Source organism: Brachyistius frenatus, unplaced genomic scaffold (genome assembly GCF_029030835.1).
Source record: "Brachyistius frenatus isolate BFR_SWC_R1_liver_20210118 unplaced genomic scaffold, ASM2903083v1 Contig_418, whole genome shotgun sequence".
Taxonomy (NCBI): Eukaryota; Metazoa; Chordata; class Actinopteri; family Embiotocidae; genus Brachyistius; species Brachyistius frenatus.
The window spans coordinates 2,118-27,085 of NW_027211017.1; the positions used below are offsets into that span (position 1 = coordinate 2,118).

General features: G+C 39.1%; 3 protein-coding genes and 1 long non-coding RNA gene across 5 annotated transcripts; 1 reads left to right on the plus strand and 3 right to left on the minus strand.

The window, feature by feature from the left end:
* The first annotated feature begins 2,718 nt into the window (after window positions 1-2,718).
* Window positions 2,719-5,600, plus strand: LOC138636949 (uncharacterized). Its single transcript, XR_011312333.1, has 3 exons — window positions 2,719-2,742; window positions 3,450-3,574; window positions 3,744-5,600. It is a non-coding gene; the product is annotated as an uncharacterized lncRNA (long non-coding RNA).
* A 3,998-nt stretch (window positions 5,601-9,598) lies between these two features.
* uts1 (urotensin 1) lies at window positions 9,599-10,873 on the minus strand. The gene is made up of 2 exons (XM_069725344.1): window positions 10,768-10,873; window positions 9,599-10,255 (listed from the first exon to the last, which is right to left on the minus strand). The coding sequence occupies exon 2, from the start codon at window positions 10,250-10,252 to the stop codon at window positions 9,797-9,799; it is 456 nt and encodes a 151-aa protein (XP_069581445.1). The 5' UTR covers window positions 10,253-10,255; window positions 10,768-10,873; the 3' UTR covers window positions 9,599-9,796.
* An 889-nt stretch (window positions 10,874-11,762) lies between these two features.
* On the minus strand, window positions 11,763-24,656 carry mpv17 (mitochondrial inner membrane protein MPV17). 2 transcript variants are annotated; one of them, XM_069725339.1, is made up of 8 exons: window positions 24,587-24,656; window positions 23,694-23,774; window positions 21,993-22,108; window positions 20,832-20,924; window positions 18,178-18,273; window positions 13,437-13,469; window positions 13,287-13,339; window positions 11,763-12,987 (listed from the first exon to the last, which is right to left on the minus strand). In XM_069725339.1, exons 1-8 carry the CDS (start codon window positions 24,645-24,647, stop codon window positions 12,918-12,920), a joined length of 603 nt encoding a protein of 200 aa, XP_069581440.1. In that variant the 5' UTR covers window positions 24,648-24,656; the 3' UTR covers window positions 11,763-12,917. The 2 variants fall into 2 exon arrangements, with proteins under 2 accessions (XP_069581440.1, XP_069581441.1); XM_069725340.1 differs by having other exon boundaries at window positions 24,505-24,611.
* On the minus strand, window positions 19,808-20,761 carry LOC138636937 (uncharacterized; the record flags this gene model as incomplete). The annotated part of the gene is made up of 3 exons (XM_069725260.1): window positions 19,808-19,846; window positions 20,273-20,335; window positions 20,591-20,761. Coding segments are annotated over 3 exons (273 nt in total), but the record flags the coding sequence as incomplete, so codon positions are not given.
* Window positions 24,657-24,968: the final 312 nt, after the last annotated feature.

Below are 24,968 nucleotides of genomic sequence, written 5' to 3' on the forward strand. Positions count from 1 at the left end.
GTCATACTATAGCATGTCGTCTAAAATATGATAAAAAAAGTCATACTATAGCATGTCGTCTAAAATATGATCAAAAAGTCATACTATAGCATGTCGTCTAAAATATGATCAAAAAGTCATACTATAGCATGTCGTCTAAAATATGATCAAAAAGTCATACTATAGCATGTCGTCTAAAATAAAATATGATAAAATATGAAAAAGTCATACTATAGCATGTCGTCTAAAATATGATCAAAAAGTCATACTATAGCATGTCGTCTAAAATATGATCAAAAAGTCATACTATAGCATGTCGTCTAAAATATGATAAAAAAGTCATACTATAGCATGTCGTCTAAAATATGATCAAAAAGTCATACTATAGCATGTCGTCTAAAATATGATCAAAAAGTCATACTATAGCATGTCGTCTAAAATATGATCAAAAAGTCATACTATAGCATGTCTTCTAAAATATGATCAAAAAGTCATACTATAGCATGTCGTCTAAAATATGATCAAAAAGTCATACTATAGCATGTCGTCTAAAATATGATCAAAAAGTCATACTATAGCATGTCGTCTAAAATATGATCAAAAAGTCATACTATAGCATGTCGTCTAAAATATGATCAAAAAGTCATACTATAGCATGTCGTCTAAAATATGATCAAAAAGTCATACTATAGCATGTCGTCTAAAATATGATCAAAAAGTCATACTATAACATGTCGTCCAAAATATGATAGCATGTCGTCTAAAAAGTCATACTATAGCATGTCGTCTAAAATATGATCAAAAAGTCATACTATAGCATGTCGTCTAAAATATGATAAAAAAAAAAGTCATACTATAGCATGTCTTCTAAAATATGATCAAAAAGTCATACTATAGCATGTCGTCTAAAATATGATCAAAAAGTCATACTATAGCATGTCGTCTAAAATATGATAAAAAAAAAAGTCATACTATAGCATGTCTTCTAAAATATGATCAAAAAGTCATACTATAGCATGTCGTCTAAAATATGATCAAAAAGTCATACTATAGCATGTCTTCTAAAATATGATCAAAAAGTCATACTATAGCATGTCTAAAATATGATCAAAAAATACTATAGCATGTCGTCTAAAATATGATCAAAAAGTCATACTATAGCATGTCGTCTAAAATATGATCAAAAAGTCATACTATAGCATGTCTTCTAAAATATGATCAAAAAGTCATACTATAGCATGTCGTCTAAAATATGATCAAAAAGTCATACTATAGCATGTCGTCTAAAATATGATATAAAAAAAGTCATACTATAGCATGTCTTCTAAAATATGATAAAAAAGTCATACTATAGCATGTCGTCTAAAATATGATCAAAAAGTCATACTATAGCATGTCGTCTAAAATATGATCAAAAAGTCATACTATAGCATGTCGTCTAAAATATGATAAAAAAGTCATACTATAGCATGTCGTCTAAAATATGATCAAAAAGTCATACTATAGCATGTCAAAAAGTCATCTAAAATATGATCAAAAAGTCATACTATAGCATAATATATAGCATGTCGTCTAAAATATGATAAAAAAAAGTCATACTATAGCATGTCGTCTAAAATATGATCAAAAAGTCATACTATAGCATGTCGTCTAAAATATGATCAAAAAGTCATACTATAGCATGTCGTCTAAAATATGATCAAAAAGTCATACTATAGCATGTCGTCTAAAATATGATCAAAAAGTCATACTATAGCATGTCGTCTAAAATATGATCAAAAAGTCATACTATAGCATGTCGTCTAAAATATGATCAAAAAGTCATACTATAGCATGTCGTCTAAAATATGATCAAAAAGTCATACTATAGCATGTCGTCTAAAATATGATCAAAAAGTCATACTATAGCATGTCGTCTAAAATATGATCAAAAAGTCATACTATAGCATGTCGTCTAAAATATGATCAAAAAGTCATACTATAGCATGTCGTCTAAAATATGATCAAAAAGTCATACTATAGCATGTCTTCTAAAATATGATCAAAAAGTCATACTATAGCATGTCGTCTAAAATATGATCAAAAAGTCATACTATAGCATGTCTTCTAAAATATGATCAAAAAGTCATACTATAGCATGTCGTCTAAAATATGATCAAAAAGTCATACTATAGCATGTCGTCTAAAATATGATCAAAAAGTCATACTATAGCATGTCGTCTAAAATATGATCAAAAAGTCATACTATAGCATGTCGTCTAAAATATGATAAAAAAGTCATACTATAGCATGTCTTCTAAAATATGATAAAAAAGTCATACTATAGCATGTCGTCTAAAATATGATCAAAAAGTCATACTATAGCATGTCGTCTAAAATATGATCAAAAAGTCATACTATAGCATGTCGTCTAAAATATGATCAAAAAGTCATACTATAGCATGTCGTCTAAAATATGATCAAAAAGTCATACTATAGCATGTCTTCTAAAATATGATCAAAAAGTCATACTATAGCATGTAGCATGTCGTCTAAAATATGATCAAAAAGTCATACTATAGCATGTCGTCTAAAATATGATCAAAAAGTCATACTATAGCATGTCGTCTAAAATATGATCAAAAAGTCATACTATAGCATGTCGTCTAAAATATGATAAAAAGATGTCGTTGGCTCACGTGACCGACGCACAAAGTGATCACGTTTTTGTTGTTGTTTGTTTTTCTTTCCTGTCTCGCAGAGCGCCCAAGTCCTCCTGGAGAAGTAAGTGTTCGTGGTGAAGCTCTGATTCTGAGTTACTTTAACAAACAGTTGCTTTTTCTGCTTCTTAATGCTTTCAAACATTTCTGGGGGGAAAAATGTGACTTTTTACTGAACTGTGTTTATTTAACAGCAATACTTATAAACTTCTTTTCAGAAAAAGTCAATATGGTGAATACAATAAATTGAATTACCTAAGAGTGTCTATAACAGTATGCCCCCCCCCACACACCCACCTTCCCCTCCTATTTTTTTCATCTGAACTCATTAAGTACACTTGAGCAGACTTTAGTGTTTGAAATCTGAAAATATTTGTCTCGATATCAGCGAGTACTCCTCAATAATGTATTATTTATAATTAATCTATTTTAACTTCCAAAAGAAAACTTTTTTTTTTTTTTTTTTTTTTATCGGGTATATTCAAAATTTACAAAATGACATTTCACTCATCCTTAAACCACAGCATGAATGTGACTGAATTTCTTTTTTTTTTTTTAACTTGTATTAGAGCTATCTTGTTTAAAAACCTTGTACAAGTTGTACATTAATCTGTCATAATTCAGAAAACCCGTCCTTAACTGGTCGTTGAATCCGGACTCTGATAAACTGTTCTTTACTGCTGTCAAATACATTCCACAAAATAAAAGCATGCAAACCTTTGCAGCTCAAACGCCGGACTCTTATTTTGAAATCTGCGCGTTTATCGACAGAATGGCCGCCATGGCGAAGGCCTCTGACACGGAGCGTCTGGAGCTCGGTTACGAAAGTTTGAGCCACTTGGTCATCGATACCGACGAGCTCGCTGATCTGCTGAGGAACATCGACTTCTGCTCCGGTGGGAACGACGCGAACGTGAAGTTCGAACACGTTCTGTTTCAGGACATCTTCCTGTGAAAGAACACGAGATTTTAAGATCTTTTCTTTTTTTTTTAAATATTGAAAAATTCTTCTGCCGAATGAGGTTTGAGTCTTCGTGTCCTCGTTTGTGTGTTCGTGTTTTCCAGGTGTCGGGGACGACGAAGAGGATCTCGAGGAAGAGTCCGAATATGACTTTGGATCCAGATATTGAGTCCGAGAGACACGAGGTGTTGGTCGCTGAAGACTCCGGATGTCGACCCGTAGTGACGAATCGGCTTTGCGGTGTGTTTGATTTTGCTTTTCCAACGCGCCAACGAAACTGGACTCGCATTGGACGATGGAAGCTACTTTGTGACGTTGACGCTGCGGGGACCAATCCGGGAAGATTTTTCTTTTCATTTTCAGTTCAGTCCTGAATCCCGGTATTCTTACTTACTTTATAAACGTTCATTGTTTTATCTGCCTCACCTGTTGCTCCCCTGTAAACCTCGGTACTTGCTCAGGTCATTGGACCAGCAGCTTTCAGCGGTCCGTATAAATCCAGACCGACTCTGAGGGCCGACGGAGCAGCGCCGAAACTTTGGAAACGGCCTCGTCCTTCAGATGAAGTCGTCAAGTGTTCAAATAACAACTGAAAACCTTTATTTTTACCGGTATTTCCAGATTAGGCTCAATTTCTATTTAAATTTTCACTGTCTATCTGATGTGTTTTCATTCTGTTTGTTGTGCAGTCGTCTCCTGCTGTGAATAAATATGGTATATAAATAAAACTTCCCTTGAGTTATAGAACTGTCTTTACATTTTGGTAGGACTGGATGACATTATATTAAATTAAGATTTACTTTTGAATACTTTGCATAAACTCAAGATATAACTTCTTTTTTTTTTTTTTTAACTCAAGAATCACTATTATCCTTTTACATATTGTGAAAACTGTAAAAGAAAAAGTACCAGTGTCGGCAAAAAACATTGGCGATTAATTAAATTAATTAAATAAAATTTTACAAGTTTAAAGTAAAATAATATGACGACATTTCTTTCGTTGTCAGCGAGTGTGTTTGACTCACACATGCTGGAAATGCCGACAGCTTCCGTCACTATCTAATCGAATCGCACGTTTTTCCACACTGTGCCAAAACTAAAAAAAAAAATCTATTAATTGGAATAAAAATGTAAACTTTGTTTTTTTGCTCAGACGTGGTGAGAATCAAATCTACAAATCTGACGAAAAGAATCTTAAAATCTGAACGTCCGCTTACTTTTTCTGAAGAATTTGGAGTCCGTCTCGTGGTCTTCATCAGCGATCGGAGTTTTCCTCAGTTGCCATGGAGATCGTTCACATCGGACACCGAACACCATCTTAGAAACAGAAACGGCGGTTACAGCAAATACAAAAATCAGACTTTTATTCATAAACTTCTTTCAAGAAAACCTGCAGTTAAATTCTAGTTTCTAAATAAAAAAAAGCCAAATGACATTTTCTAATAATTTCTTAACTTGTATGGTTGGTAATTTTGTACGTCTTTGTATCAGCGTCTTTGAGTGTCACCTGAAGTTAGAACTAATATAATCTTTAAAACTCACTTTATCACTTACTTTACATATTGTGGGGTGCATGAAGCCGACTAGCAGCAAATGAAAATAACTTTATTAATTTAACAAAGTCAGAATAGTGAAATAAATCTGTCTTTGTGTTGGTTTGAATCTGCTGCTGTTCAGTTTGTGCGTTAGAAAAAGCTTCCGGTCCTCTGAACTGAGCATCTCTGAATCTCTGAGGCTCTTCAACTTAAAGTGATCTGGAAGGGGAAAAAAAAAAAAAGGTGATAAATCAAGAACAGAAAGACTTTGAGCTGAATGTTTAAACGTTTGTACGCTGTGATTTCTCGTGACTTTTGTTTGCGGTTCGATTCCTTTTAAATTTTTACTTTCTAAGCTCGTGACATTAATATTTGAAGAAAGATTTGTTTCTCTTCTGTCCAATAAAGGAGGCCTCTGCTCAAAACCATAAAGTCGTTTCATTGTTTTATATATCTATCTATATATATATATATATATAGATAGATATATGTTTTTGATCAGGATAGACAGGAAGTGAAGTTCATGTACATATCTTAAAAGCATGCACTTCATACTGTATATCTAAAGTACAGACACACTGGGAGTTTCTAAACATGCAAAAAAAAAAAAAAGAAAGAAGAAGCAGTGAAAGTGTGTCAGAGCTTGTTCGTGGATGTTCTTGTTGCTCTGCTGATGAATTGCAGTGATGGTATGTGTGAAATCATCTCTAACAAGACCACTTACATAAAAACAAAAAACAACAACCAGGCGAGCTGCAGTGTGGAGAACCCCCCCCCCACCACCTCTCTTATCCAACTCAGGAAGCATCACCGTGTTGTTGTTGTTTTTTTATGCTGATTCAGTCATTAAAAAAAAGAAAAAAACCAACGGGCATCCTCCTCCCTGCCGGAGCGCAGGGACACCGAGCAACGTTCGGAGAGTCACCGCCGCTGATTGTTCGGACGTGTGGGCTGATGGCGATGACACGGATCTCACGATATTCATCTTCTTTTCTTTTTTTGTTTGTTTGTTTGCTGCTGTTGTTCCGTACTCGAGGTCCCTGCACGGGACACAAATAGATGTTTACCATAATCCTCAGAGGACAAAAGACGACATGAAATCATCATCATTTAATGTAACGCTTTCCCATCTGTTGGTTCCAGATGATGCAGGATTGACTCGGCCACTTTTTCTTTTCTTGCCTCCCACATTGTTGCCTTTTGTTCAGTAGGGGAAAAAAAAAAATCACAAAAAAGAACAGTGCATTGTGTGTAAATATATCTGTCCGTGTATAACTCACAGGAAACGTATGCAGTGGATTTAGCACTGCGTTCTGTGTTGTGGGAGGTGGAAGTAAAAAGATTCCCTTCATCGGCGTCTTCCTTCGGGATTAAAGCTCTCAGAGGAGTTTTGACCGTTTGGTAACTCATTTAAATTGTTACGTAGATTAAAGTCGACGAGACCGATATTGTTGTTTAAACTCTTGACACGGAGAGTTAGCGTGTTGGTTTTTCAAACCCTTAAACCCGCACACGGAAACAATCTGCTCATTGTTTGTGTTGAAAATAGAGAATTGCATGAGAAAGACAATCGCAGCGAGCAGGATGTAGAAATGGAAGAGTGGGCAGATAAGCGTTTTAGTGACGGTTGTTTGGCAAATGATTTGCTTCTCGGTGTTTTGTTTTTTTGGGTTTTTTTCTGGACAAATGTGAGCTGGATTTGAAGCTGTTGTGTACGTATACGTGTGATGGTGCGAAAGATGTTACGATTCTTTACTTGGGTAAAAGTACCAAAATACAGCAGTAAAAACGTTGCCATTATATGAAGAAATCCTGCTTAGGTAAAAGTACATAAGTATTTGAAGAATTGAATTGAAGAATTAAAGGAGGTGGCAACAATTCTGTCGTGGAAATCACCGCACGGGCTCAGGAACACTTGAGAAAAACCGTCGTCTGATTACGCAGCTCGTCAACGAAGAAACTGTAAATAAACACGATCCAGAAACGCGGCCGCCTTCTCTCGACCCCGAGCTCATTTAAGATGGAAAACTGTCCCGTGGTCTGACGACTCAAAAGTTGAGATTCCTTTGCTGAAAATCGTGGACGCCGGGTCCTCCGGGCTAAAGGGGAGAGGGACCACCCAGCGTGGAATCGGCGCACAGTTCAAAATCCGGCATCCGTGACGGTATGAGGATGCGTTAGTCCGCACGTGTAGCTCGCACGTCCGGGAGCGAAACCATTAACGCCCTACGATATATATACCAGTTTACGAGCAACACGTGCTGCCAATCTGGTAACACACTGCTGATAATTTGCGATAAGTTGTACGTTTTCACGCGACAGGAGTAAAATAGAAATCTCTGCCACGAGCTGTCACACGGTTTTGCGTCACCTCGCGTTTGTGGCTGAAACACTCGTCTTCTGACGTCCGCTGATTAATGGAATTTAAAGGACGACGACCGCTCTGATCTACACGAAGATGTGTGATGGCGTTTGTTTAGCACAACGAGGGAGCTGAAACACACACACACACACACACACACACACACACACACACACACACACACACACACACACACACACACACACACAGGCAGAAGAGTCACCAACACACCCACAGTTTGGACTGACTCATAGAAACAAAGGATCCAGAGGACGTTTGGACTTCTGTTTGTTTCTATTCTCTCTTTTTTTTTTTTTTTATCCCGTTCAACAGCTCGGACACCATCAACTGTCACTTCCGTCAAATTTATGAGCACATTTATTAATGTCCTCCAGCTCAACAGCGGATCGACAGTCACGTCATCTCATTTATTTTCTAAACACGTGGATTAAAGGTTTAGTTTTCGAGGGCCGAAAACAGAACTCCCCAAAACGCTGCTTTCTTTGTTTTGGTCTGAAGTCGCAGCTGAATGTAAAAAGCTGAACGTAAATGTAAAAGCTTGTGCGGCGGGCGTCGTTAGGGGAAACTTCACGGAGGTCATTGAGATCGATAAGGGCCTGATTGTTGAGGAGTTTGAAGGTCGGTCTTTAAAAATGTTCCAGAAAGAGAAACAGAACGACCACGAGGGACACAGGACCAAAACAAAAGAAGCAAAACGGCCAAAAACAGAAACAAGTTGAGCTAAAAAAAAAAGAAAAAAAAAAGCAAGCCGACCTAAATAGTGGCGCTAGGTGAAAGGTCGCGGGGTTCACCACAGTCAGAAGGGATCATCCTCTGAGGAACATGAATTTCTGAATTACTTTCGTTCGAAGCTTTGAGGTATTTTTTTTTTTTTTTTTTTTCATTTTCGGTCTCGATCAGCTGTTAAAACACTCGACGACACTTCAAAACCACGAAGACCGTCACAAACATCTGTATTTTATAATCCATCAACACATTCATCATCGGTACAATAACAGAATCAAAAACAATGTTGTTGTTTTTTTGTGTTTTTTTTTTACTTTAAACTTTTTTATTACAAAATATAAACGGCAAAAAGCTTTTTGTTCTTTCTTCTGCTAAAACAAAGACAGATGTGATCAGACATGAATGTTTACAGTCAAATAAAGCTCTTTTTTTTTTTCCTATTTTTTGTTGTTGTTGTTTGTTGTAGGTTAGCATGCTACAGTCGATACAGTCGATACAGTCGATACCGTACGGTGACGGTGAAAGACGACGCGGCCGTCCGTCGAGTTCGACCGGGAGGTGCGGCGACGGAGAGGCGGCCATCTTGATTCTTTAACAAAAACGGTTCATTCACCGGAAACTGAACTGCGGGCTTCAAAACACATAAAGAAACCCAAAGAAACGGCGTCAGATCTTGTTTTCTGCAGCTTCTGCGCCGCGTCCAAATTTATTGTTTGCCTCAAATAAATCAGAGATAATCCAACTTTAAGTATAATAATATTTATTTGTATTGATTTATACAATTCCTCTAATATAAGTTAATTCAAGACGGGAGATTCTGTGTTGAATTAATTTTGCACATTCATGACATGGAAGGGAAACGTTTGTCTTCACTGATGGAAGTTTTTCTGCAGCCAAAGATCCTGTCAATACTCAGTATTATTTGTTTGCGGCCACTAAAAAGGAGTAAATATGAATCTGCCACATCATCAACTTTCAGTTCGTCCGGTGTGCTGAGAGGAAACAGGTTCTGCTCGGGAATCAAAGTCAAACTGAAATCCAAATGACTTCTCAGTGGGGTCGATAAACACTGAAGTCATTCCTCTGCTTATCGGAACATTTACAACACATTCACATAAACCAGGAAAGCAACTTCACAAATGATAAAGAACTACTGCGTCCGATACTTCAGCCAGTCATGATGATGTCGGACAGTTTTCCTTTTTTTTTTTTTTTTGACACCAGTCCAGAAAAAAAAAAAGTCCACTTTTCGGAGGTTGTGTGTTTGTGGGTGAGATGGTTCTGAGAAGTCCCCCCACTTCCCCCCTCCCTCCCCCCCAAAGTCTTTAAATAACACAAACATTTACATATTTACTGGCGGTTGCTTCGATGCGTAAAATTGGCACCAATCTGTGCGTAAAATGGTTTGGAGAGGGCGGCATGGCGCACGAACAGAAACTAAATTGTCAGAGGTCTAGATGCTGAAACAGCGTCCTGGCTGTTTTTTTTATTTTTTTTTTTTTTTTTTTTTTTTTTACCTGCCCACCTCGTCGAGCACTTTGCGGTTGAACTGCGCCTGCTGCCTCTGGCTCTCCATCTTGGCCATTTGGATCATATTCCTCAGCAGGTGGAAGGTCAGGTCGATGGACAGCGGCGGATCTTCGCTGCGCTTCAGCAGCTGCACCGCGGTCCTCACCTGCTCCTCCTCCTCCTCCTCGTCGCCTTCCTCAGGCGGGAGCGGGCGGAGGCGGTCCGGGTCCCTCCGCTGGAGGAACCTCAGGATGTTGTCGCCCAGGAGGTCCGAGGCGGCGGCGGCGTCCCCGGCGGCGGCAGCCGCTTTGAGGAGCACCTCGTCCAGTTGCTCCGTCTGGAGGCGGCCGCTGCTGCCATCCAGCCAGCCGGGGAACATGCGCGGTCTGCCGGCGGCGGGGCGGAGGTGCGCTGAGAGGAGGACCGAGGAGAGGAGAAGGAGCAGGGGGGCTGGCTTCATGTCCTGCAAGCAGAGGAGTCCGTTAAGAAGACAATCAGACGGTTCATCACGGGAAAAAAAAAATCAAGAAGATCAAACGCAGGTTTTGCAACTTTTTTTGTTGCGCAAAACTTTTATCTGCACTTTCAGACTTTATGCATCTAAAACTTCATCGTTCTATAAACTTAATTTTAGTCCGCGAATCTTAAGATAAAAGAAAGTGAAGTTATATAACCACCTCGAAAGCCACAGAATTGTGATATTTCAATCTAGCACGATAAAAAAAAAAGACAAAAAAATTTAACTTTAAAGACAAAAAATATATAAAAATGATAAAACATAATTAGAATTAGCTGTTTGTTTTTTTAATTGGATATACAAGACGATCTCCAATCAGGATGATGACCGTGCTGTTATTTTCCATCCTCCGAGATTTCTCTTGACCACTTCAAGCAGAACTTCACCCTGATTAATAATACAAAAATAATAATAATAATAATAATAATAATAATAATAAAAAAGCTTCAAGTACTCACGTTCTTCTCTCCAGATGCTGCAGCTTGAACTTCGTGTGGGTCCGCTGAGACGTCGGGTTGGGTTGAGACAAGGAGGTCCGCTGGTTTTATACCTCCAGCCTGCCGCTTTGACGTCAATGCGGGAACAGACAGGTTTGGAACGTGGACAAATTATGGAGACGGGACGCGGCGCGCGGTCCTGAGGGACAGCTGGGACAGGACGGGGAGCAGAAGAGGGCTGTTTTTATTTGATTTATTATTTTAACAGGTTTTCACTCTTTTCCAAAGTGGGGTCATGTCATGAAGGTACAGGGGGGGAGGGGGGGTGCAGGAGGAGGGTAGAGGGTCGTCACTGTGTGTGTGTGTGTGTGTGGGGGGGGGGGGTTCCGGTGGGAGTAAAGTTGATTAGACTTCAGGTTGGCCAACTTTTCTTCTTCCATTTAAAAAATCTTATTCTTGGATTATTTCTGCCTGATTATTTTATTCGTGTGGATTTCTGACAACAACAAAAATGAAATCTGGTAAAATCCTCCTTTAAAAAAAAAAAAAATATATATATATATATATATTTATGTATTTTAATGACATTTAAGATTAAATATCGGTCGACATCCACAGCAAGACTCCTCACTGTGTCTTCCTTTAATTACCTTGGCTCGGTGTTAAACACGGTGAGATCCTGGGTGTTGAATCACGACATGAATCTCATCTTTCTGGGGAGACTTCGTCCCTCCGGAGGAACACGACGGCTATTTGGCGGATTTTCAGTGCATTTGTCAGACTCTTTTTCTTCTTTTTTTTTTCCCCTCATTTAGCCCGAGTTGTGTTTGTGTGCAGCTGATTTGGTCGCCCGCCCGACTCGGCAGCCTCCACGTTTCCCTCCAAAAACACTCACGCCCACACACCCCACCCCCCCCCACCCCTCCAGAGCCGAGTTATTGAGGTCAAACACGCCATTGACATCCACTCATGTGAAACTTCATTCGCTTTCACACCAAAAAACACTCAATTATTGGTTGTTGTTTTTTTTTTTATTAAAATATGTGCACATTGTGAAAATAAAGATTCTATAAAACCCTGAAGAACTTCAACACCGTCACAGACACATTTTATTGCGTAAGTTCGAGGAGTTTTAGTTAAATTCAGTAATTGTTAAAAGGTAAACTTTCACATTTTATAGTCATGATGACTGAAGATTTCTGTCTATGCGGCAAATATGAAGCTGGTTAGCTTAGTCTTGGAATAAAATCAGGAAACAGGGTGAGGGAGGGGAAGGGGGGGGGACATCTGCCCATATTTGGACAAGCTATAGGAAGGAGCGGAGCAGTGGATCTGGACTCGATCTGATTGGTAATGCTATGGCCCGCCCACTTGCAGTGGAAAGCTGACTGCACCAAAGGCCTGTCAATCAAAAATGCCACTTTTTGACACCTAATATCTAATGAACGAGGGATTATTTTCAGATGGAGCGCCACAAAACTAATAAGAAGGAGCGGCTTCAGCTAACGACACCATAACGAGTCGTGGAAAACATTTATTGACTTTGTATTTGAAGAGAAAAGTTGAATGGGAGTCTATGGAGCCGGAGGGTTTGTGGAGCCCCTAGTGGCACTCGGTGGTATTGCAGTTTATGAAACTTCCAAATCAGCTTAATTTTTCAGACCCCGGAAGCTTTTATATATAGTCTTCGGCCCCAACGTAATAATACTATATAAAGGGAGCTACGTGGACGAGGTGACGGTGAAGACAAAAAAACAAACATTGTTAGTTTAAAATCACGCTAACGGAAATTCGGGCCAAAAGTTTCTTCATTGTAACACAAAACACGGAAACCGCTGACAAATGATCCTCGCACACATCAGAAGTTTCCTCTGCAGCCAGCAGGTATGAGTGGGCGCGTGTCCATAAATACTCAACTTTCACAGACATTTTTTAATGCGAAAGTTTTGACTTTCAAGTGTGAATTTGTCACTCAGACGAGGACGAAGCGCTTTCCTCCCGACCTTTACGTTGACTCAGTCGGTCACAGCTTCGGAACATCGAGAAACACCAAGAGGACTCAGCAGCCCGAAGTAAGTTACGCCCATGTCTGTCTCTCACACACACACACACACACACACACACACACACACACTACGAGTGAGTGTAAAACCATGCTCGGCGATGGTCCTTCACATCTTGTTGGCCTTCCAGGTCAGGTAGGAGTTCCAGGCGACGGCGACGACCTGGACGACGGCCAACCTGCCGGAGGAAGGAAGAAGAGAGACTCGAGCTCAGCGGGGCGTCGGACGGTTTCGTCATCGGCCGGAGAAAATTAAGACAAACACCCCAAAACGTGAGTTAAATGGTTGTTTTTTTTTGAAGTACCGAGTAAATTCGGACAATTTAAGTCTAAAACAGGATTTATTATTTTTTTTTCCTTTTAGGTATTAAATAATTGGACTTCTTCAGACACACAAGTTCGTCTGCACTTTACACACAAACTGCACACGTGATCAGCTGATTGACGGTTATATTTATCGAGTTTTTGAACAGCTCACCTGTGGTGCAGTGGAATGAAGTAGAAGTTGGCGATCTGAACCGGAGGCCAAAGCTGCAAGAAACGGGAAACGTTCAGCCGCGATATTCACTATTTACGATAATGAAATAATCAATATTTATGTATCAATAGAATAAGGAACCATACGTACGTAGTAGTTGGAGATCAGAGCGTCCGTGTAGTCCTGTCAGAAGAAAAAAAAAGAAGTGAGAAATGGTTTTATGTCGTAAATTTGTTTTCAAAAATCAGAATATAGAAATCAATGTTAACAGAACAAAGTCAGGCTTAAGCTCCTCTAAATCCTGGATTAATATGTTTTCGGTCAAGTCAAGCCAGGTTTAGTTAATCCAGATGAATGGATTTAACTACCCGAGTTAGAAGAATCTCCTGATAATTCACCGAGTAGTTCAGTACTAAAACCAAGCGGCCGTTATGAAGCCTCGAGTTTCGTACTTTGTCCGGCGCCATCTTATTAGTTGGGAGCAGTTTGGAGCAGGAAGTGACCATATTTGGACGAGCTGGGGGAGGAGCCAGCGCTGGATCCGACTGATCAGATTGGAAACCTGACGAAACTACGTCCCGCCCACCGATAGCTGTAACCTGACTGCACCACAGGCCTGTCAATCAAACAGACACGCCCCCAAACAGGTCTTCTTGAATCTTCTTTTCTAATGAATGAGGGATTATTTTCAGATGGACCTCCAGAAAACTAATAAGAAGGAGTGACTTTAGCTAACAACACCGAGATAACTGATGGACACATTTTATTCACTTTGGATTTGATGAGAGAAGTTGAATGGGAGTCTATGGAGCCGGAGGCTTTTTGGAGCCGACCTCTAGTGGCACTCGCTGGTATTGCAGCTTCAGACACTTCCACTTCAGCCTCATTTTTCAGACCCGGAAGCTACGAACACTTTTATTATTATTATTATTTTATTTTGCTTATGACTAAAAACAGTTCGAAAAAGCCGTGAAGAAATGTGGCTCATTACACCTCCATTTTAGAAAAATACTGTATTTAAAAAAGCACATTTGAATACCCATAAATTTAAGAAATAAATCAGCTCAACATCCAAACAGTAACAACAACAGTCACGACTATCTGATAAGAACTCAGCCTGCAGCGCAGATTACAAACTCCATTAAATAATTCAGTGATGTTCATCTGCGTCTCCTCTTCATGTTTCCTTAAGTTCCTGTTTGCGGATGAATATACACATTTTTACATTCATGAGACATGAGATTCTTTGTAAAAGATGCTCGCAACAGCTTTATGAAAAAAAAAAAAAAAAAAAATCTCAAGAGGAAACATACTTTATTTGTTGCTTTTATTTTTCATGTTATTGATTTTATTGTGCCGAACTGGGACCCCGAGATCTGAATTTTGTTCCATTTATGTCCCCGCGTGTCTAAAATGACAATTCAAAACCTTCCTCGAATCCTTGAATATTGCTGACATCGAATATCTGTACAGAAACTTCTGGCCTCTGAGCTTCATCCCGACGACGCTCTCTGTCACAGAAACAGTCGAAACCGCCGGTGGAGGGCGAAGTGAGAAACGCTGACACGGCGAAAGCTCAGAGTTGGTGCGAAGTTTTAAAAAAAACAACCCAGGAAGGGAAGAAAAATGTTCAGAGGCCAGAAAATCTCAGCGGCTGGCCAACAAACTGTTGCGTAATAATTTGGTATTCAACGTAGACTGTAGATGTTCAGATTCGAGTCAAAAGACGGGAAAAAAAAACAACTAAAAAAAACTAATTTAAGCTTTCACACCAAAGACGCATTCCTACATTTAAACTTAAAAATGATTTAAGAAAAGAAAAAGCTTCCATACGGAACATATAATAGAACATAGGATAGTTGTTTAGCCCTTTTTTTTTTTTGTCTTTTGCTATGTTTGAATTAAAAAAAGTTAAATATGTAAAACAAATTGGCAGAAATAAAAGTTGTTGCCGTAGTGATAACTGCACGGGGAGGGGGGGGGGATCGTTCGGTGGCTCGTGATGAGGTGTTTTCCTGGCGTGCTGCTGTTCGGGGAGGTCACCGCAATGTCACTACACGGTTGCCGTGGCGTTCTCGTCGGTTGCCAGGGCTGAAAAATGAAGCCGACGCGCCAAAATAACAACAACTAACGAGCCAAATACTGCAGTTCCTCCGACGGCCACTCGAGGCTGCCTCCAAAAAGTGAGCCCCCCCCCCCGAAATGTTTGCATGACTTGCACACTCTTATTCTGTGGTTTTATTATTTTATTTAAAAGGAGACTTTCAACACGTTCAAACCTGCCGCATCGGCACTCCAAGAGACGATTCACATTGTCATCATCGTGTTGTTTCTTATGCGGACGAACCAGGTTTGAAGTTTTGTGGATGTTAACGGGGAGTTTAAGTTTATGATATTAATGTAATAAAAACACTGGAAATATGCAACAATGGCATGAAAATAATTTAAAGAAATGTAATGAAATAATAATGAAACCGGTGGTCGATGTAGACTTTTTTTTAGATTCAAAAGGTGTGTGCTTGTTTACACACACACACACACACACACACACACACACACACACACACACACACACACACACACACAAAACGTGCCTGTCATCCCGTTAAAGGTCACCGCAACATATAAAAACATCAAGCCAATGTTCTGGTTACAATATTTGTTCTTTTTTTTTTTTTTTTCGTGGCTGAAACCGTTTTTCTAATTATGACTTCACCACCTGAAGGTGAAGCCGCATCAAAATCGTTCCACCGCTGGAGACGAGGCTTTTGTTTCCTCCTCCAGGAGGTTCCCAGGCTTATCGTTCGTTATACTTTAGTGTTTCATACCAGGAGTTAAATCACATTGAAGTGTATGTTAACAGTATCTAGTGGCGTAATTTCTACGTTCAAATTTTATTTGCAACGCGGAAAAATGTGGAAACAAACTGCAGCGAGAGCTCCTCGAGATCTTAGAAAATACTTCTGGCCGTACAGAATTGTTGTTTTTAAAATGACATGGTGTTCAAAATATTCTCAGACATTTAAGATGTATAAAAAAATTAAAAAAAAATTAAAAATGGACTATAGGACTATCTTTCTTCCTTATTTCCTGTTTTTACCGGCGCCTGGTTGTAATGCGTTACTCCCGTCAGCAGGTGGCGGTAATTCACCTGAAAGCTGTTTGCCAGCCGCCATGAAACAACATGAGAAGAGCAGCACATTGCTGCTGGGAAACTGGATAGATGGGCGCTAAACAGCAAATATTAGCACGCTAAAATAAACGTGTTAAAGATGAAAACATTAGCGTGAGTGGCATTAACTCGTCTGTCAAAGGCTACAATGATGTAAATTTGGAATAAAGAAAATTAGTCCCCGAAGAAGCAAAGTTTTGAATGTACTTAACTTCAGTTTAGCGGTTTATATATATATATATATATATATATATATATATATATATATATATATATATATATATATATATATATATATATACATAGATATATATACACGCACACCAAACTTGCACGAAACAATCAGCTGCTGGCGTTCAGGTAGAAAAGAAAAAGGTCAACAGGCAGGTAAACAAGAAAAAGGTTAAAAAAAAATAATAATAAAAAAAAGTCTCGACTGAAAGCGCGTCCGGTTTCAAACGAGCGGCGTCGGCTGTTGATTTTTTTTTTTCTTTTTTTTTTCGGAGGCTCCGTTAATTTCCATCTCACATTTCCGCGGCCTCGTTGTAAATGAGGCACATTTGTCATTTATTTTCGGTCCTTTCTGACATTTACCAGCGTGGCCTTTCAGGCCCGCCGCCTCTCCGTCGGGTAAATAATTGATGGCGATCGAGGCGGCACGTCGGGTAAGCACGGCGCTGACGGACGTCTGAGCAGCTGGCACAGGACGACAAGACGGTTAGCTCTGAACCCGGCATGCCAAACACACACACACACACACACACACACACACACACACACACACACACACACACACACACACACGTATATATACGAAGGTATGAGTCACTCCGGTTATTTCCACCTTCCCCTCCTCCTCCTCCTCTTCCTCTCTCGTCTCTTCCTCCATCACAGGAAATAGTTTCTAATAATAATAATGGGAGGTGAGCGTCGGAGGTCGGACTCTGTACCCGCGACGGAAGACAAACTTCCTCTCCGCGTGCCGTCGTTTAGCCGACGCGTGCGGGAACAAAAACCCGCCTGTGAGAACACCGTCGGTTTGTGTCGACTCTAAAAAGATCTTCAACCTCTAATTTAAATAAAGTAAGTTTTATAGATTTTTCATTGTTCAAGTTTAAAAAACATTTCTGTTAAACCTAAATTTGCGATTTAAAAAAAAAAAAAAAATTCCTCTGCTGTTTAAACCCACATCTGAGGATCCACGCTAGTAAACTCCCTGTTGTGCCTTTAATATGACATTTATAAATAAAAACAAAATGACAGAAAAAGGAAAAAACGCTTTTACTGGAGGTAAAAATCCTTTTTAAAACACAGTTTTGAGGGTTTTTTTAGGTTAAACGAAGCGACTACAGGCAGATTTTCCAACATAATTATAACCAATGTCGCCTTTTCTTCATTTACTTTTGCAAAAAAAACAAAACCAGGAGTCAGTTTCCTCTCTGACAGCCAAGATGGATGGGTATATATATAAAAAAACAAAACAAAAAACAGATATTTTGATCAGATTTTCTGAAAGTTATTTTGGCTTCTTTTATTTCACTTACAGTAAACGTAAGGGTCAGTAGTTATCTCAAACACGACTGACGCTGCCGTCACTTCACCTGTCCCTCCCGTGCTCCGCTCCGCGCGACGAAGCCCCGCCCTCCGCCGAACACACACACAGAGAGCAGAGGACGCAAACCGCCGCTAACCGGCCGACGTGAAAGCTCGCCAACTCACCCTCTTCAGCTTGGCGAGGTTCTCGTCCACCGTCAGTCCGTTCAGCGCTCCGGAGAGACCGAGGAACGATGCCAGGAAGCCCGGAGCGAAACACAACTGGGACGACACACAAAAAAACAAACAAAAAAAGAAGCGAGAAGTAAAAGTTAAAGAGCGGCGCTGAGACCGTTGATCGTAAAAAATTTTTTAAAAAAAACGGTCTGAAAAATAATGAATAAAATAATGAAAAAACAAGTGACGACAACGAGATCCGTTAATGAACTGATTGAGTGTTTTCACCTCAACAAACTCGGATATTAAATCTGATTCTTGAAAAAGAAGAAAACAGAATCATTATAGATTTAATTGTTGTTGTAATATTTTTTTCTACATATTGTAGCCGAGTAAGTTTTATAGCCTCAAAATTTATTTGTTTTGGATTGTGAGCTTGAAAATGTTTACAGAATAATTGTTTAAGTATTTTAAAAGCCCCCCAAAAAAATTAATTATTCAAGAAATCACTGCCTGTTCAACCGAATGACCTCAAACACATCAGAAAATTACAGATTCCAGATGTTTCTGGTCTGAATTAGGAAAAGTAATGGAAGCGTAGCTACATTTGGCTTGTTAGGTCAATATTCATTTAAAAATGTACCTCTAGGACATAAACTGATCGAAGAATTTGCAATTTGAGCAGCACATCATTTACATGAGGTAAAAAAAAAACTAAAAAAAGCCATAAATGATCATTTTTTAAATTATTGTTAGTTTTATTTGTTTTTTGGAGAGGAAGCTGATGGAGATCTAAAATAAAGAACGTAAAAACAAAAACACGCTGACGCTTTTGTTAAAATCTCTGCTGTTCGTCGACGTCGGTTGAAGAGAAACGTCTCGACATGAAACAGTCCGTTTTACTTCCTTCTGTTATTCAGGTCTGACGCAGGAAGACGCCTTCAATCTTTCAAAACTCTCCGAACGGCACTTCGTTTGTTGCGTAGCGGTGACGCGGAGGGAGGCGGCGTACCGTCGGAGCTCAGGTAAATATTTCAGGAGGAAGTGGAAGATATCGAAAGATCTTAAAGTCTCGTTCTGCTGCGGCTCCGAGTTCAAGCTGCATTGGTAAACGCTGCAGTTGCACAAAAGAACAACCACCACCAGGGGGCAGCAGAGACAAATGTTCGTCTGCTTTTACGATAATAATACAATTACGTCCAATAATAAACAGTGATTTGCTATTTTCTATATTTTTCTGTCTATCGACAAATGCAGTAATCTTAAATTTTATCTGGGTTTTTATTCTTGGAATTTTATTTCTAGTTTATTAATATCTCATTTAAACACAACATACATTTTATTTGTGATTCACGTGTAAACTGACTTTTAATATGCGGCACTGTTTATCAGATATTTATACGTTTTTATTATCATTTAACTGGAAGACATGATTTATTGTTTTCTGACATTCTATAGATTAATTAATTATTGTTTTAATGTAGAAAAATATCGGGCAGATTATTTACGAATCTTCAATTGCATGACATTAAAGATATCAAAGTAAAAAAAAAATTATAATTTTCTAATTGGTGTTTAGGACAAAAGGATCAGCCTCCGCTTGGTTACTCATCCGAGAGAGAAAAATATGGAGGAACTATTAAACGTGTCGACAGAGTTTCGTCTTGTCAGCGTGAGTCTGATACACAGAAATGATGTCAGCGGTTGGAGATTCATCTGTTGGACACATCTAACGAACCGAGGCTGAAATCATTCAGCGTGTTCACACTTCAGATGTCGGTTAGTTTGGCCTGTTTTTAAACAACAACAGTAGAAGAAGAAGAAGAAGAAGAAGAAGAAGAAGAAGAAGAAGAAGAAGAAGAAGAAGAAGAAGAAGAAGAAGAAGAAGGAGAAGAAGGAGAAGAATTAGCAGAAGGAGAATTAGAAGAAGTATAGAAGTACAACTACTAGTAGTAGAAGTAGTAGAAAGAGAAGTAGTAGAATTAAAAGTAGTAGAAGTAGAAGTAATAGTAGCAGAAGAAGTAGAAGAAGAAGAAGAAGAAGAAGAAGAAGAAGAAGTAGAAGAAGAAGTAGAAGGAGAAGAAGGAGAAGGAGAAGAATTAGCAGAAGTAGAATTAGGAGAATTAGAAGAAGTAGTAGAAGTACAACTACTAGTAGTAGATGTAGTAGAATTAGAAGTAGAAGAACAAGTAGAAGTAGTAGAAAGAGAAGTAGTAGAATTAAAAGTAGTAGAAGTAATAGTAGTAGAAGAAGTAGAAGAAGTAGTAGAAGTAGAAGAAGAAGAAGAAGAAGTAGAAGAAGAAGAAGTAGTAGAAGTAGTAGAAGTAATAGTAGTAGAAGAAGTAGAAGAAGAAGAAGAAGAAGTAGAAGAAGTAGAAGAAGAAGTAGTAGTAGAAGAAGAAGAAGTAGAAGAAGAAGAAGAAGTAGAAGAAGAAGAAGAAGAAGAAGTAGAAGAAGTAGTAGAAGAAGAAGAAGAAGAAGAAGTAGAAGAAGTAGTAGAAGAAGAAGAAGAAGAAGAAGAAGTAGAAGAAGTAGAAGAAGAAGAAGTAGAAGAAGTAGAAGAAGAAGAAGAAGAAGTAGAAGAAGTAGAAGAAGTAGTAGAAGTAGTAGAAGAAGAAGAAGAAGTAGTAGAGGAAGAGGAGAGCTTCAGGTGTTTCTCTCACCTGGTCGACCAACATTTTCTTCATGGCAGAACTTTTAGTTCCTCCAACAACCAGTCGGTCCAAAATTTTGTACCAGCTGCCGATCACAGGACCCTGTGTTGGAGGGAGAAAATAAAATACAAAAAAAGTAGAATTATTCGTTAGAGCTGTAACGATCAGTCGAGTAGTTGATGAACAGAAGACTTATATCTCTTATTTGAAACCCTTCAGTCAACAGTAGGACATTTTCAAAATTCAATTGTGAGCACAATATTACAAGATTTGTAAAAGACGTGCACGAAAACATAAGAAGAGAAGTTCTTTTGAAATACTTAATATACCTCGTACATCCGTCGCGACCTTAAAAGGTACGACAACATTTAGTATTTTTATTGAACTGATGAAGAATTTGACTCGAGGTCAACTAAAGTTCAACGCGTTTGCTCCCACTCAAGAAAAGTCGTCAGCTTTTCCGTCCACAGTTTCCCTCCTTAAAACATCTGCGTGCTGCTTTCAGAAAACCCCGAATGAAGCGAACTGATGTGCAGAAGAATGACGAACGACGCGCGACCGGCGTGAATGAAGTTTAAATTTAGCCGCCGGTAAAAGATGTCGTCTAAATCTCCGTCCTGCGTTTGCGCACGAGAGCTATTTTCCCGACAAGACAAACGTCCATACATCTCCTGCCTGTAATTAAAAAAATTAATTAATAACTAAATAAATAAAAGCCCGCTGACGGAGTGTAAGACGATTACCGGAACATAAATAAACTTCTACCGTCGTCACGGCGACGCCGGAAAAAGAAACGCGGCGCTTGAAAAGGTGAATTGTGAAGCTGTCACAGGACTCGACGTACAGAGTACACACGACGGAGGGCGTAGAAAAGGAAAACACACGGACACGGAGATTTAAAGCGTCGCTTAGATCTACAGAAGAAGGTTTAAAGCTGCTCGGAAAAGTGGGAAGAAAAAAAAGAAGCACAACATTGAAATAAAAACCTTCATGTCGAGCGTCCAGTTTCATCCTGTATGTGATGCTTTTATTTTGGTGAATATTTGAAGTGATAGAATAAAAAAAAAAAAAAAAAAAAAATAAGTCACATGACTTTGCCCCACTTCTTCTTCTTCTTTTTTTTTTTTTTTTGTGTACATACGTACAATAACGTCTTAAACCGACACTCACCACAAAGAAGAAACCGATACTCATCATCCTCGCCGTCCGCGGCACGTTGTGATGAGCCAATCCCCTCCTCTCGATCAGCTGCTGGGAGATGACATCACCGACGCCCACCAGAGAGCCTGAGGATGACGGACGAACGGGAGCCGTTACGCTTAACGAAGAAAAACAATCAGCTTCACATTACGGAGCAGTTTGAAGATGGACGCCGATTCAGTGTCAGATGTGAAGTCTGGTCAAAGATTCCTCTTCTGGTCCTCACTTATAAACATGTTCAGAAAAGTGTTGGGTTTTTTTACAGAAATTTATGATGTCATGCAGTTGACCTTTGACCTTTTTTTTGGGGGGGGACAGAATTTTTGAACAGAATTCATCCATCGATGGCACACGCGCATATATAAAAATAAAAAGCTAATTTAGTGAAGCGGCTTCGATAAAGATCCGTTTTAACTGCGGCGCTAAAATATGCAGGGAATCGTCTTTGAGTAATAAAGCAGAGCAGCGTCTGATGTGACTCAGAGGTCAGGATGATAATCAGGAGCCAGAGCGTCCCTGATTCATGTCGCAGACATGACTTAGACCGCCTGCTAAAAATGTCAACAAGTGTGAGAACGAGGTTTGTCATTTTAATGAAAAACTGTCGTAAGTTTACAAAAAGTTTCAGTGGTCCAGATGTAAGAAATCAAAGCGGATTTTATTGGATTAGAAATACCCGATGTAAACAAACAGGTTCCTCACGTCCTATGGAAACGGCATATTCTCATTTTGATAAAAAAAAAAAAAAAAAAACCAAGAGAGGATACAATATTTTTGACTCTAATGTGCACACAAAAGTGTTATAAAATCAAATTAACCATCTTAAAGTGGTTGAAAAAAAAAAAAAGCTCAGAAAGCTGCAGGCATTTGATTCATTTCTATGTAAAAAAATATTTAACAACAACTTTTATTTGGTTGTAGAGTTAAATTCCTTTACAGCCCAGACTTTATCGGTTTTAGCTTTTTCATTCTCCAGAAAAAAGGTTCCTTAAGGATCCTCGGCTGCATCGGACGTCTGCCTCCATCTGGCGGTGAACTGGCGGTACTACAAGCTAGAGAAATACTGAGGCTGCATCATCAGGTTTTATTCTGCACTCATTTGCACGTATTTAGTCAGATTTATAGATGCACAACAGCTCCGACATGCCTTTTGGTGACGTAACAAACCTGAAAATGTCACCAAATTATTTTTTTTTTAAATCCCTACACATTCTTTAGAAATCACTGCAGACTTTCCCTACTGTTGGTTTTTTTTAAAAATAAATTCTGCCCTAAATCCCAAAAAAATAAGCATCTTTTTTACTGCTTATTTTGCCAAAATGTAAAGATCCAGAAAGTAGCAGGGGTTTCAATTTTTTTTCACAGGTTTTGTTTGCTCGTTGTCGTGCCTAATCTTCAACGGCCTTCTTCTCTGTTGATTCTCAAACTGAGGCCGCACAGTAAAACTGGAGCAAAGGTCATATAAAGTCGACCTTCGCTGTGTTTTTCGCTGAGACTTGTCTCAACTTTATTTTAACCAACAAAAAATATATATATTTTACGTATAAGAAAGAACAATTTCTGCATCTCTGATGGGAGTTTGGAACATGACATGTTTGGGTTGTTTTTGCATCTTAAGACTTGCAGCAAGTTGGATTTATGCACAATGTGTACGACAGTAGTCGTTCCTACCAGCGGTCACTAACTGGACTGTCCAGGGATATTTGGTCATCAAGGACTGGTAGGATCTCCACAGGACCGCCATTCTCCCTCCTTGGAAGATATATAGAGAGAGAAAAGAACAACAAAATCACAAAGGGTCACTGTATAAACGTGATTTTTCCACCAACTCACCCCGCCCAACCGGCAGGCACCGTGACCCAAATCGAGCAGCCCTCCTAATAAGTCTCGGTGCATATCCAATTAGTAGAATTAGGTGTGCTCCTTTCAGACCAAATTGTTCGTAGGACTCCAATACTTCATGTACGATTTGGAAATATTAAAAGTTTAAGTCTTACGGCTTTTTACACTGAAATTAAGTTTTGTTTTGTTTTGTTAAACGGCGAGGTTTAACGGTCACCTGTGCGTGACAAAATGTCACATTTTATTCAACTGTGAGCATTTCGATTAATTCTTGTTTCATGCCGAATTAAAAAGCGGGTCCGACTTATTCAGCCACAAACAAAAGCCTAGGTATAACTCATGCGTCCTTTAATTAATATCCAAATAAACTTTAAAACGCCAATTCTTTTTAATCACCTTCGGCGCAACGTCCGGTTCTCGTGCTGGCTAAGCTCACCACAGCGTTGCTGAAGTCGTTACGTCACAGTGTTAACTAACTTAACTAATGCTTTAACAAAGTGTGAATGAACATAACAACAGAACTTAAGAGTACCGATGTTTGATCGAGTCGGTTTTGTTTTCGTGATCACGTTTCTGTAACTTTCTGCTCAAGAATCTGACCGACACAACGGAGCTGAACCACTTTTCATCCTCAACTCACCTTTACAGGGCAACGTGCTGCGTTCAATGTCTGTTAATTCACAGAATAATGCAGTCAATGTGTAAATGAAATGTGTACATGCCTGTTACCGAACCCGGCTCAACTGAGACAGTACTCGGTGATGCCTTCAGGGGCCCCCGCATCAGCTCCGACTTTTCAGCTCTCCCAATCTGATTATAGCATCAAAGAAGACAATAGTTTTGTTATTGGGTGTTGTTACTGCAGAACTTTTGAAATGTCACAGTAGGAAAATCACATGACTGTTATCGATGTCTGCAATCTACTAAATCATGATTTAAGTCACATTGAAATAGTTTCATTTTTTATATTATCGATTCCACCTGTGATTTTCCTCCTGCGAAAATTTCCAACAGGTCCCGACAATATAAAAGTCAACATTTTTCTTCTAACACGTAAAGAGAAAATGTAATTCAATTACCTTGTTTTTGTTTTAAAGGTGAAGA

Bases quoted from the DNA above. Each gene is read 5' to 3' on its own strand.
- uts1 (XM_069725344.1), bottom strand. From the start codon at position 10,252: ATGAAGCCAGCCCCCCTGCTCCTTCTCCTCTCCTCGGTCCTCCTCTCA.
- mpv17 (XM_069725339.1), bottom strand. From the start codon at position 24,647: ATGCGGGGGCCCCTGAAGGCATCACCGAGTACTGTCTCAGTTGAGCCG. The intron at 13,470-18,177 runs GTGAGTTGGCGA...TTCTTCTGACAG, and splicing joins ACCTCGCCAAGCTGAAGAGG to GACTACACGGACGCTCTGAT. The intron at 13,340-13,436 runs GTACGTATGGTT...CGTTTCTTGCAG, and splicing joins CTCTGATCTCCAACTACTAC to CTTTGGCCTCCGGTTCAGAT.